Consider the following 14,506-nt stretch of genomic DNA (forward strand, 5'->3'; position numbering starts at 1 on the left):
AGGCTAAGTCTCTGTTATATCCATAAAGATGACATGAGATGTCATTAGCTACTTTGCTGAGTTTGTGTACAAATGATACATCACATCTGTTAGAGTTCTTTCATCTGCCTGCACAGAACCCACCATGTCAGTGGGGAAAGAGAGAGACAGAGAGAGGTGCATATCTGATAAATTTATTTGTAATGAACTCATAATTCTTAGTGCTCAGTGCTTCCTTTAAAGATTAATAGTATACTGCAAAGGCTTTGATTTTTTTCATTGCTCACCAATTCTGGTTTTATGGTACATCTGAAACTCTTGTCTAGGATGAGCAGCCATCTCGACAGGTCAGAACCTGCTTTCCGTGCCCATTTTGAAGATTATAGCCTTTTGACCTCTCCTGTTTTCCAAGATCCTTGCTCACGGCAGCAAGTTGATAATGTCATTTGTCCCCATCACTTTAGAATTCTTGCCCAGTTGGGTGGTGTCATCGCCCCTCTGCACCCTCCAACGTAATCTGCTCAATTTAGCCTTACCTGATGAATTTTAGGAATTATTGTGAACCTTGAGGAACTCTAGGATCTACAGTGGCTTCCTGCTGTTCATCATAATGCCATTGGCCTGGCTTTCAAAGGCTTTTCTTCTGGTTACCCCTTTTTCCTAGTACCCATCACTCCCAAATGTTTTACTTGTGCCAAATAATTCTTTTTTTTTTTTAATTAAATATGTCGATGTTTGCTCCTGCATCTGTGATTCTCTCGATCTGTCATTTTCATGTTTCTGCTGCCTGTATGAATCTCTTTTTCAGTACTGCAAAATTTAATTTAATTGTACACTGGTATTACATCATTCCCCTTTTGTTGGATAGGTTAATTTTGTTTTCCCCAGCTAACTTTTTCTGAGACCATGTATTCTGCTATAACAGTCTCAAAATGCTTTGTAGTGTCCTGGCAGAGATCATAATAGTATTCATTAAAAATGTGCTTGCTTATTGTATTCTTTATTGTAGTTGAAGATGCCCAGAATGGAATGTTTAAGGGAAACAGCAAACAGACAGTTTGGAGGGGCTATTTGGTATGTTATTTTAAATTAATTGTATTTGCGTAGTAGGCTAGAATAAAAGTATAAATAATAAAAAGCTGTTTTACCTTGAGAGGCTTTTTAATGTATACTTTTCTTCTGAGCCTAGCTTACAAGTCTTAATGAGTGCTGATTTAAGTAACCATAACGTTCTGATTTTGAAGCTGGTAGATGTAGAAATTCTTTGTTTTCCTAGCTATAAATTTTCAGCAGCCATATGATATGGAAAGTGAGTTGTGTTTTTCCCTCTCTTATTTTAGACCACGGATAAAGAAGTCCCTGGGTTAGTGCTAATGCAAGATTTGGCATTCCTGAGTGGATTTCCACTGACATTCAAAGAAACAAATCAACTAAAAACAAAATTGCCAGAAAATCTTTCTTCTAAAATAAAACTGGTAAGAGCATAGGAACCAAGCAGTGCGTATAGCACATTTCATGTAATGCCAGACTCTTCTCTTGTGGTCCATTTGATTCTAGTATAACTGACAGTCATAAGCAGAGAGGGTCTCTATTCTGCCACTGGGTTGTCATGGAGATGGCTCTTTCTTATAGAAGATCCTTACTGTTCACTTTTTATTTGGGCAAAAGTTTCAGAGTCTTATTTGGTTTACTGTATTCCCAGAGAGAAACATGATTCATTTGTTTAACGAATGAGCTCCTACTTTGTCTCAGGTGCTGTTATACCTGCCAAGAATATAGTGGTGGACAAAACAGACAAAAGCCCTGGTGGGGATTCCAGTGGAAGGAAATGGAAGTACAGAAGGAGGGAGTAGGGGAGGTCCTACTTAGAGTAAGTAGACATGGACTGCAGCCTGAGCCTTTATTAATAGTCTTCACTCCTAGAGGCGGGGTGCGTCAGATACTTGGAATTTTGATAACGTGAAACCCTTCTTCACTGGTAGCTAATTGAACCACTAATGGATTTAGAACTTATACCTATTAACTCTTCGCACTTTGATGCTATTTGTTAGAATTGATTCTGGAGGCTGCACCAAGACATGCCCTTTCCTTAATATTTATTGTTTTCAGAGCCACTTGCCCTGCTGTGTGGGTGTTCTTTCCTTTTGACCATATGTCAAGACACCTGCAGTTCTGTCAGAAACATTCCTGGTTGTGAAATATGAATGCCTTCTTCTTAGACCAGAACGCATAAAGTTCTGGGCTCAGAAATTTTTAGGGTCTGATTTTCTTGATTTTACAAGGAAACAGCCCTTAAATTCTGCCACAGTCAGGTTCCTGACTCCTACTTCCTTCTACTGATGTCGTTGAACAGTTTGGAGGTGAAAGGATAGAGATGGGGAAGCAGTGGTGGAGGAGAGCAGTGATTGGGGAGTTCTTCTTAGTTCCTGTCTTGAACATGTTTTTATACCCTGCCCCACCCCTGAAGTTCCCTTTAACTTTTTTTAATTTTTATTTTTTTATTAAAAAAATTTGTGTGTGTTTATTATTGAGACAGAGAGAAACAGCATGAGTGGCAGAGGGGCAGAGAGAGAGGGAGACACAGAATCTGAAGCAAGCTCCAGGTCTGAGGTGTCAGCACAGAGCCTCATGCTCTGTGGGCTTGAACCCACAAACTGTTAGATCATGACCTGAGCCGAAGTCAGATGCTTAACCGACTGAGCCACCCAGGGGCCGCTCCCTTTAACTTCTTTTCTCCATAAACGTATCACTGTTTTAAGACACAGTGCATTACCTCTGTAAATTGCGATGGTAATAGAATGGTATTTATATTCTTTCTTTTTTTTTCATATTTTTCTAAATTTTTTTTATGGTACCTGGAAATATGGTAGTGTGCAGCCAAATTGGGGTTGAATTATTACTTATATTCAGTTATTTAAAAAAAGATATTCCTCCTTCCTCTAACGTTTTTTTTAATTGAAAAAGTTTGACATAACATTGTATAAATTTAAGGTATATATAACACGTTACTTTTTTTTTTAATGTTTATTTTGAGAGAGGGTGAGTGAGCAGAGGAGAGGCAGAGAGAATCCAGAGCAGGCTCCACGCTGTCAGCAAAGAGTCTCATGCGGGGCCTGATCTCACAAACAGATCATGATCTGAACTGAAACCAAGAGTTGTCCACTTAACTGACTGAGCCACCCAGGTGCCCCTATACATGTTACTTTAAATACATTTATGTATTGTAATATGATTGCCATTGTAGCAGTATTTATCACATTACATAATTATAGCACAGTATTGTCTATATTGATTATACTGCGCATTAGCTGTCTCTGGTTTATTTATTACTCATTGCCAAGTTCAGGTTTTGAAACATAAGTCTTATTCGCCAGCCCCCCAGCCCCTGGTAAATATCATTTTACTCTGCTTTTTATGAGTTTGACTTTTTTGGACTCTACATATATGTAATTTGTCTTTCTCTGACTTATCTCACTTATTAGTGTAATGTGCTAAGCATAAGGTCTATCTGTGTTGTAGCAAATAGGATATCCTCTTTCCTCATGGCTGAATAATATTCCATTGTGTATATATATTACATCTTTTTTTTGTATTTTTAAAAAATCTGTTCACCTGTTGATGGCATTTAGGTTGTTTCCATATCTTGGCTATTGTGAATAATGCTGTAATAAGCATGCGAGTTCAGATATCTTTTCAAAATCCTATTTTCATTTCCTTTGGGTATATACCCAGAAGTGGAATTGATGCATCATATAGTAGGTTTATTTTAATTTTTTAAAAATGTTTTATTTATTTCTGAGAGAGACAGCGTGAGCAGGGGAGGGTCAGAGAGAGAGGGAGACACAGAATCCAAAACAGGCTCTAGGCTCTGAGCTGTCAGCACAGAGCCCGTCGTGGGGCTCGAACCCACAAACCATGAGATCATGACCTGAGCTGAAATCAGATGCTTTTCCGACTGAGCCACCCAGGCGCCCCAGTTTATTTTAATTTTTTGAGGAGCTCCGTATTGTTTTCCATAGCGGTTGGACCAATTTACATTCTCACCCACAGTGGACGAAGGTTCCATTTTTTCCATGTCCTCGCCAGCACTTGTTGTCTCTTCACTTTTTGATAGTAGCCATTCTGACAGGTGTGAGGTGGTATCTCATTGTGGTTTTGATTTGCATCTCCCTGATGGTGATTGATGTGGAGCATCTTTTCATGTCTGCTGGCTATTTTATGTCCTCTTTCAAAAAATATCTACTTAGTTCTGCTCATTTTAATTTATTACTTATTTTAGTTAGTTCTGCTCATTTTTAAATTGGATTGTTGTTGTTTTTGTCGTCCTTGTTGTTAAGTTGTATGAGGTCTTTATATTTTGGATATTAACCCCATTGTCCAATATATGGTTTGCAAAATTTCCTCCCATTCTGTAGGTTTTCTTTTCATTGTTAATTGTTTCTCATGCTGTGCAGAAGCTGTTGAATTTGATGAAGTATCATTTGTTGGTTTTTGATTTTGTTGTTTGTGGGGCACCTGGGTAGCTCAGTCGGCTGAGCATCCGACTTCAGCTCAGGTCGTGATCTCACGGTTCGTGGGTTCGAACCCCGCATCGGGCTGACCGCTAGCTCAGAGCCTGGAGCCTGTCTTTGGATTCTGTGTCTCCCTCTCTCTCTGACCCTCCCCTGCTCATGCTGTATCTATCTCTCTCTCAAAAATAAATAAAACATTAAAAAAATTTAAAAAAATGATTTTGTTGCTTGTGCTTTTGGCATCATGTGTAGAAACTCATTACCAAGACTACTATGGAGACGATTCTTTCCTTTGTTTTCTTCTAGATGTTTTATGGTATCAAGTCTTATGTTTAAGTCTCTGATCATTTGTAGTTAATTTTTGTGAGTGATGGGAGGGAGGGGTTCTTCTTTTCACTGTTCTGCATGTGTTTCTCTTCCCTCATTTATTTTTCGTACTGATTTGGACAGATAAAAGCATAGATTAGCATTCATTGCAGCCAGTGTTTATTCTTCTTGGCATCCAAGTTATTGGTTTGAGAATTAAAGACCCATGTAGCTATACTTTTGACTGTTAGCTCAAATCCCTTGTGCAGAAAGAATGACATTCTTGAATCTATTCATATGATTCCAACTAGCATACATTTTTAAAGGAAAGAAGGTTCATGATACATCTCCATTCTCCACTCAGGTTTGACCACCCCACTGCTCTTTGGTTGCTGTAGCTGCTCACCCATGCTGACTGCTTTCAGTGCGTCTGTTGGTGCATGGGTGTGTGATGCCAAAGAGTGCCAATCCAAGTAGCAGTTGACCCTTCAGCAAACTATTTTGGGTGTTATGGAGTGGTGTGTGCAGGAAGAGGCAGGGCAGGGGAGTAACTTGAATTGGACAGGTAGTACCAGCAGGCTCTGTGCATGATGATACCCCTTTCTCCTGTTCATTCACCCACTTGGAGCTTTATTTGGACTCCCAGACTTATCTTTGTGGAGGCTAGCACCCCTTCCAAGGGTCAAGCTGAGTACCCATTATGCAGGTCATTTTCCTGATGCCTAAACCTGCAATCAACTTCAGGGATTAGAACTTCTGGTTTTGGGAGGCTAAAGAGAAAATGAGAAAGGGGAAGAGGAGTGTGTTAGCAGTCGACCCCAATTCTTCAAGTGCCTGTTTTTCTGTAGGTTCCACTTCCTGGTTTTATTGTGAATACCTTGAGAATGAAGTTTCCTGTCACGGGATTCCAAGTCCATTTAGAGTGTGAGCTTTCAATAAATGTCTGCTGTGTGCCTGGGAGTGTGCTAAGGATCAATGAGTGAATAAAAGCATTTAAATAATTTTGGGGTGTGATCACTTCCAAGTAAGTGTTTATATAGTGTTGTAGGAACACCGGGGCTTTAGGTATACTGGGGCAAGGCAGGCTTTGTAGAATAGAAGGAATCTTAGCTGGGCCCTGAACACAGCAGCCGTTCTCCCAGCAGAGAAGGGAGGGGGAAAGCCCATTCCAACAGGAGGGAACAGCCTGAGCAAAGTACTGGAGGCCTATAAGTCACTGGTTTCCATAAAACCAAGGCAGCTGGTGCCTAGAGGCTAGAAACCAGGCAAAGATTTTGCTGGTGCTGAGAAAGGGGAAAAGAGATTGAGGCCAGATTGAGAAAGATCCCTGGTAAGTAGCCTGAACTTTATCCTGGAGGCAGGGGGCAACCAGGAGCACTGAATCTGTTTCTAAGGAACGTAATAGGTGAAGGTATGGTAGGTAGAGGTTAAACAACATGAGGCTGGGCAAAAAACCAGTTCAGCCACTGCAGCTGTAGCCCAGCAAGATGTTCAGGTTCAACAAGTGCCTTGGCAGTGGTGCCAGTGATGAGAATGGTGCCAAAAACATCTGCAAGAAATCCTCAGCATGACCCAATGGTAAGAGGGAAGGAAAAATGAAAGGGGAAGTGGATGTTACTAGTGTAGATGGAAATGATGGCTCTATAACCACATTTGGAGCCTCCATGGGAGAAGCAAGATTTTTGGGAGGGAAACCCAGAGCTTAGTTTAGGGGGTGTTATGTTAGAGGTAAGTTTTGTGGCATGTGGGAGAAAAGGGCCGTTAGACACTGGACTTCAGAACCTAAACGGGCTGGACTGTTTTGCCCTCCCAGGGTCCTCTAGGAGGCCTTGGGCTAGGCCTGTGGCCTCTGAACCACCCAGGGCTCAGTTCTGTCCTGGAGACCCTGCCTGGTGTGAGCGCCCAGGACAGGCACTGCCTGTTCACCACCTAGGGCCTGGCACTTAGGGGGCCACTCAAGAAATGCTTGCAGAAGGCATGAGCAAGAAGAAATGCTGTGATGAGAACACACCTGCCATGTACTATGGCCTGGAATATAAAGGGAAATGTTTGAGCAGTATGATTATTCCAAGTAGTCACTTTGGTTTTTGGTACCATGGTCATATACATACAACTCCACATTTATTGTTCTGTTTAGAGCAAAACCAGAATTCCCTCACCCCCAGGAGGGGAAGTAGGGTTGAAAGTAGTTGTATTTGTAGAATAGTAGATTTGAATTCATGAAAACTTTTATGTAGACTATAGTTTTAGAATCAAACAGTTTTTTCTATTAAAAGTTTTCTAGTTTCATCTGATTAATAACCCTTTATCTGTAGAATTTTTGTACATGATGGACACAGAATTTACCTTTTGGGAAATCAGATGATCTATTGGTCTTTATTTTTGGCTCACTCTAAATCATTCTGTATTTTCAGGGGTGACTGGGTGGCTCAGTCAGTTAAGCGTCTGACTTCAGCTCAGGTCATGATCTCCTGGTTCGTGGGTTCGAGCCCCGCGTTGGGTTCTGCGCTGACAGCTCAGAGCCTGGAGCCTGTTTCAGATTCTGTGTCTCCCTCTCTCTCTCTCTCTGCCCCTCCCCCACTCATGGTCTGTCTCTCTCTGTCTCAAAAATAAATAAAACAAAAAAAATTTAAATCATTCTGTATTTTCAGACATTTTTATTCATAGTAGGGTTTTCACATGATTTTTTGATGTTTTGTTCACTTCTTTAACATATGTTAGAGTCAGGTGGAAAAATCTTCTGAAAGTTCTCAAGTACATTCTCCCATTTGGTTTATAATTCAGTACTGCTGGTTGCTGAGTGAGTGTGCAAAAGAAGTAGAGGTCATAGACTTGTCTTCAGGCTATTTAGAATCATGTTTTGGAGGCAGTATGTGTGCATGTGAAGTATTCAAGCAGCAAAACGAGACAGTGTAAGATTAGGTATTGAGCAGAGTAGTAAGTAGTACAGACTTCAGGTTGGCATTTAGAGTCAGGAAAGGTCTGTGTGGATCAGAGACATGAGGGAAGTTTTCAAAGACAAAGAGCCTGTGCAGATCCTTGAAGGCTAACCAGGGTTTTGTTCTGGCAGGAAGGACAGTGCAGGTGGGATGAGAACAGCCTATTGTCCTACCTGGACTTTGCCCCCTCAAACCTCTGTTCAAGGCACATTCAAGGTAACAGTAAATTATCGTAATACTATATTAATGCCCGTTTCAATGACTTCCCTGAAATTTCATTATGCACCTGCCCTTTTAAAGCATAGTAGCCTTTGGCTTGTTTTATTCCTAAAACAGGCACTTCAGTAGATTAAACCAGCAACTCGGGAACTGATTTTAGTTTTAGAAAACTCTTGAGTTGTCAAATGCCTGGAATGAGTTTATTTTTAATTTGTATTAATTGGCATGTTTTTTCCCTAACCTTATGCCACCGTGTATAGATGTATCGATCCATTATTCTAGATAATGATATAGTAACAAACATCCCAAAATCTCTGGCTTAAAAATAACAAACTTTTATTTCTCCATCATGTTACATGTCTGTTGTGGATCCGCAGTGGGTGGCTGTAGAAGTTGTTCTCTCTTTGAGAAATTTATAATTTAAAGAATTTAGATGAATTGATAATTTCACAGAAGATGCTATATACAGAAGCAGTTGCCCATGTTAGGAACTCCAGCCTTGGGTACTTAACTGCACCCACTTTTCCTTACCACCTCCTGTGTGTCTTCCTGCAAGTGTTCAGGATTAGGGGGCCATCTAGTGGCTAGCAAAGGATACTTCCTCCCCAACTTTTTTACCACTCACAACTTGATGGCGGCAGAAGAGCTTGTTTTCAACATGCACATAGTCCCTGAAGCTCTTTTCATCTTTCTAATTAGGAGAATGTCTGTGAAATTTCAAAATGGTTTTCTAGACTACATGCATTTCAGATAGAAGAGATTAAGATAAGGATATCTATCCAATAAAATTTAGAGTATTAAAGCGCTACATTTATAAAAATTTGGTGATTTTTATATTCCAGGGAGCCCTCAGAGGTGCTGTGGGAGCCACTGTGGGAGGGAGGGGTGGCGCAAGGGAGGCTGTGGCGGGCCGGGCCGTAAGACTTGGTAGATGTCTGGATAGAAGAATAGCTACCCTGCCTCCCACCTGTCTCCCCACATAACAAGGTAGGATGGTGACAGCAGTGAGAGCTGACCTTCAGTGAGTGCTTAGTATATGCCAGGTGCCGTCAGTGTAGAAGAAAGTAATCGGTTAGAAGACATTATCCACTTGTGAATGGACGTGCCCACACACTCACACACAATTTGTGGTAAGAAGGGGGAAATATAATGAAATTCTAACTTTAACCTCTAGTTTCTGGCATAAATAAATTGAGGGGACATTGAAAGATGAGGTATATATAGTCATGTAGCAAAAACAAGAGGTCAAAATGAGGCCATAATTTTTGTTTGCTGTTTTATAAAGAAAGGGTGACATAAATTAAGGAACTGGCCCTGTTAGAAGAGGCAGTTCAGCAGAAGTGTTTTGCTGTCCTAGATTAGTAGTTTTCAATTGTTCCTACCCTTTAAGCTCTGAACGCCTTTCATAAGAAATTAAATGGTACAGAGTTAGAACATGAAACAGCTCAAGGGTGGTGTGGACTCTGGTAGTGGTGGGAAAGCCTGTTTGTAAAACATGTTGATATTTGTAATGTTCCCTCTTAGACATGATTTCTTTGAAAGTTTTGCCCCCAAAAGCACTTTTCATATGGAAGCCCTGCTGTCAGTCCTGTTGAAGACTCTCCTCTTAGATGTGAGGCACAGAAGCTGACCGGAGGCCCTGCTAGCAGGCGTGCTCTCTGCCAGTCCCGGCAAAGTTACTTTGCAGGGTTTCCCCCAGTAGTAGCAGATTGGTAATATTCTAGAACAGAGGTCACAATTGGTGGCCAGTTGTGTTTTGTTTGAGTGACAGTCAAAAACATTTGAGCCAACATTGAAAAATGGGGAGATTTCTTACAACACTGGGGATCCTGGCCTCTCACGTTCTGGCCGCACTTGCTGATATGGAGTAGTGGCTGCAGCTTGTGGCTGGGCCTGAAATGTCCCATTTGCCACAACACCACTTACTCCACTTTACATGCCTGGTCTCTTCTTTGGGAAGTATGTCTGGCCTGTTCAGGTCTTCTTTTGGTGATAATAGCCTTACTAGTTCATAATCTATATAAAGAGATACATTTAATCTTTAAATATATATAAAATATATTTAAGTATGCATTATGCACTATGTATATATTTAAAGGTTAAAGATTAAACTGAGAATTTAAAGGTGTCTTTTGTTTGATGCTCAATTTTTCTACTTGTAACCATTCTGTTATTTTACAGCTGCAGTTGTATTCAGAGGCCAGTGTAGCGCTTCTGAAACTGAATAACCCCAAAGATTTCCAAGAACTAAATAAGCAGACCAAGAAGAACATGACCATTGAGGGAAAAGAACTGACTATAAGTCCTGCATATTTATTATGGGACCTGAGTGCCATCAGTCAGGTAAGACATGAACCTGGATCAAGGGTTTTAGATTGTTAAGGATTTATAAGTCATTGTATTAGAGGAAGGAAGAGGACTTACAGAGAGAGGAGTTGATTGGAACTTTTCTAATTTTCTAGTCACTGCCATTGGTTAACATTAACTGAAGTGACGTAGAATCACATCCAAAAACTTCTCTCTTCAGAAAGTGCAAAAGGGGGCATCTGGGTAGCTCAGTTGGTTAAGTGTCTGACTCTTGATTTCAGCTTAGGTCATGATTTCATGGGTTTGTGAGATTGGGATTCTCTCTCTCTCCCTCCCTCTCTCCTTCTCCCTCCCTCCCTCCCTCCTCCCCCCACTCATGCACACACTTGCTAGCTCTCTTAAATAAACTTGAAAAAAAATTTAAAAAGTGCCCCCCTCCCAAATTGGGTATTTATTTAGAGAGCGTGTGAGGGAAGGGCGAGGAGAGAGAGGNCTTCTCTCTTCAGAAAGTGCAAAAGGGGGCATCTGGGTAGCTCAGTTGGTTAAGTGTCTGACTCTTGATTTCAGCTTAGGTCATGATTTCATGGGTTTGTGAGATTGGGATTCTCTCTCTCTCCCTCCCTCTCTCCTTCTCCCTCCCTCCCTCCCTCCTCCCCCCACTCATGCACACACTTGCTAGCTCTCTTAAATAAACTTGAAAAAAAATTTAAAAAGTGCCCCCCTCCCAAATTGGGTATTTATTTAGAGAGCGTGTGAGGGAAGGGCGAGGAGAGAGAGGGAGAGAGAGAATCCCAGGCAGGTTCCACACTCCTCGTGGAGCTTGACACTTAGCTCTATTCTTTGACCATGAGATCATGACCTTAGCTGAAATCAAGAGTTTGACACTTAACCAAATGAGCCACCCAGGCGCCTCTATGTTGTTTTAAATATGCCAAGTGTTTTGAAATTTTTGCAACGTTCAAATGTAGGGCTCAGTCTTTAAAAGTCTGCCAGAGCCTGAGAGCAGATCAGGCAGAGGGACAGCCAGGAGGAGAAGGTATGACTTAAGTGGTATTTTACATCTTCACATGTGAAATGTTTTTCTCAGTCTAAGCAGGATGAGGATGTCTCTGCGAGCCGTTTTGAGGATAACGAAGAGCTGAGATACTCCCTGCGATCCATTGAGAGGCATGCTCCGTGGGTTCGGAATATTTTCATTGTCACCAATGGGCAGATTCCCTCTTGGCTGAACCTTGATAATCCTCGAGTGACAATAGTCACACACCAGGTCCATGACTTTCCATGTATCACAAAGCTGTGGTTTCTTTCCTGTCACTCACTGCTCCTTTACCTATCCCTCATTTCATTCCCCTTACCCTCACCCTCCCCACCTCCATCCCCTTCATTCTTCTTCTCATCTCCCTTCTTTCCAAAAACAAACCCAAAACAATTCTTATTTGCCCTCTTTTTCTCTTGCCTTTTTGTGTTGTCGTTTGCTTCAAAGGATGTTTTTCGAAATTTGAGCCACTTGCCCACCTTTAGTTCACCTGCTATTGAAAGCCACATTCATCGCATCCAAGGGCTGTCCCAGAAGTTTATTTATCTGAACGACGATGTCATGTTTGGGAAGGATGTGTGGCCAGATGATTTCTATAGTCACTCCAAAGGTCAGAAGGTGAGTGCCTAAGACGAAGGGATGCCTAGCTTAGAAGTCACTTAGAAGTTATAAACAGTAGGTCATGAAATCCAAGTATATGTACTAATCAGTTTTAAGTGCTAAACTCAGGAAGTTAATAATTTGGGAGTACAGAAACTGCTCCCTAGTAGTTTTTTACTTTCCTGCACTGTCAGACACCCTTCAGAACCCACCTTCCAAATTTTCTATGACAATAAAAGCAGAAAAAAGTAAAATCACTATGAAATACGAAGTCATGGTTAGAACATCAGCAAAATGGCCAGGATAGTGAGCTCAGTTTTCTGCTTACAGCTCTGGATGAAATTTTACTTAAGGCAGCGGTCTCACTCTGGCTTTGCGAGGCATGATGAGCAAGTGGCTGTGAGCACAGAGCCTGGAGCAAAGGTTGAGGATGGTCCTGGGCAGTGACTAGATGTGGGTTTCCTGTCTGCAAAGTGTGGAAGCTAGGAGTATCCCTGGGCACTGTTGGAGGGAGTTAGTGATGAGTTGGAGACTTAGTCATAAGCTTTTAAGTGCCAGAATCCTGCAGGTGGAAGTGCTAATTGCACAAAGCTACTTTTACTATTGCTGTTTATGCTGCCCCAGTGTGCTCATCCCCTGTTCACTTGCCTCCTCTTGTGTGTGTGGGGCAGCCACGCCGAGCTGTGGCTTGGCAGGGGAGATGCACGGAATCAGAGACTGTGGACGGTGATTTCTGTGCAGGTGGGTGTGCCCTGGGTTCGAAGGAGTGGGAGCTCAGCTGAAATCAGCCAGAGATGAATTCCCATCTAAACTGAAGTGAACTTTGAAGAACAAGAGGGCTTAACTACAAGAGGAAAGACGTTCCAAGTAGATAGAGCATGCAGAGGCATTGAGTGCATTTTTAAAAAAGTAATTTAATTTAAAAAATCACCATGTACCATGTCACTCATTTTGAAAGCAGGTGAGTTCACAACTCAGAACACTGCTAATTATCCCAGGACCGTATGCACAGAGATAAGGATATTGAGAGTTCATCTGCTGCTTATCTCAGCCTTGGGACAAGATTATATGTAAATACATTCAGGAGTTAATGAGAGTTGTTAACAGAAAAGTAGTGACTTGTATGATATACTTTCCACCTGCTTTGGCACATTTTTTATTCACATTCAAGTCTGATGTGTTGCTATTTTATTTCAGAATATGTTATAAGACCATGTGAAAAACTAATCCATGAGTTGTCCTTGTCTCCTTTCCTGGAGTAATGGAAAAGAGTAAATGTGCTCAGTAAGAATCATCAACAGAGCAGGACTTTGCAAACTACTGCAGGTACTGCAGACTTAAGACAGTAGTATATGCCTCATGGATGCAGACAGCCCAGTGAAAATTGTAACCTTTTCTAGAGGCTCAGTTTCTTTTCTTTCTTCTTCCTTTTTTTAAAGGGAATCCTAGTTTGAGATTGGAAAGTGTCAGAAACAATTTTATTTTCTTTCTGACTTTCATAGGTGTATTTGACATGGCCTGTGCCAAACTGTGCTGAGGGTTGCCCAGGTTCCTGGATCAAAGATGGCTATTGTGACAAGGCTTGTAATAATTCAGCCTGTGATTGGGATGGTGGTGACTGCTCTGGTAAGGGTGTGCTCACATGTACTTTGTTCATGTTTATGGACACTTTTTCATTTTTTTTAGTGTTTATTTTTGAGAGAGCATATGAAAGTTGGCGGTGGGCAGAGAGAGAGGGGATAGAGATCCTAAGCAGGCTCCATGCTGACAGCAGCGAGCCCAGCGCAGAGCTTGAAGCCACAAACTGCAAGATCATGACCTGAGCCCAAGTCAGACACTTAACTGACTAAGCCACCCAGGCGCCCCTAGATGTTTTTTCATTCTTAGTCATTATTGACTATGTAGTGACTTAAACATTCTGCTTGTATGAAAACAATCAGTAATCCATAGATTCTGGAGATTGTGGGGCTAGTGGCCCCATGTAGATCAGTTTTTTCATATTCTCCATTGTTGGGGGCATATTGCCATGCTGGCCCTGCACTTGAAAATGCCTTTTATTATTTAAAATATGAGAATCAGGAATAGCCTTAATTATGTAAACTCAAGAACAAGAATCACTCTGGTCCTTGTAGGAGCTCACAGCTGGTGGCTTTCAGTGGCAGCTTGCTGTTAGTAACTAAAGAGAAAGATCTTCTCTCTTCAGCATCCCTCCTCTCTCTTACATGGTTATGTGTACACTTTTTGATAATAACGTTTACATTTGTTGACTGCCTTTCAGTTTATAAAACATTATTCAGATGTTTTATAAAACATTATTCAGATGAATTTCTTTTTTTTTATTTTTATTTATTTTTTTAATAGTTTATTGTCAAATTAGTTTCCACATAACACTCAGTGCTCATCCCCAAAGTGTCCTCCTCCATGCCCATCCCCCCCTCCCCCCACATCCATCAGTCCTCAGTTTTTGTCAGCATTCAAAAGTCTCTCATGGTTTGCTTCTCTCCCTTTCCCCCACCATTTCCGCCCTTCTTCTCCCCCTTGTTCCTCCGTCAAGATGAATTTCTTAAGTCATCTAAGGAAGAGAGAATATGTGCACAGGTATCATCCCC

General features: G+C 41.4%; 1 protein-coding gene across 1 annotated transcript in view; it reads left to right on the forward strand.

The window, feature by feature from the left end:
* The window catches only part of GNPTAB (N-acetylglucosamine-1-phosphate transferase subunits alpha and beta), a 91,715-nt gene that overhangs the window by 46,434 nt on the left and 30,775 nt on the right, over positions 1–14,506 (forward strand). Inside the window, exons 6-11 of the mRNA XM_077772153.1 lie at positions 989–1,053; positions 1,320–1,454; positions 10,136–10,297; positions 11,349–11,528; positions 11,745–11,915; positions 13,400–13,523. Coding sequence (XP_077628279.1) covers positions 989–1,053; positions 1,320–1,454; positions 10,136–10,297; positions 11,349–11,528; positions 11,745–11,915; positions 13,400–13,523 — 837 coding nt within the window. The remainder of the gene's footprint in view (positions 1–988; positions 1,054–1,319; positions 1,455–10,135; positions 10,298–11,348; positions 11,529–11,744; positions 11,916–13,399; positions 13,524–14,506) is intronic.

The sequence above is a fragment of the Crocuta crocuta genome, unplaced genomic scaffold (genome assembly GCF_008692635.1).
Source record: "Crocuta crocuta isolate KB4526 unplaced genomic scaffold, BGI_CrCroc_1.0 scaffold216, whole genome shotgun sequence".
Lineage (NCBI taxonomy): Eukaryota > Metazoa > Chordata > Mammalia > Carnivora > Hyaenidae > Crocuta > Crocuta crocuta.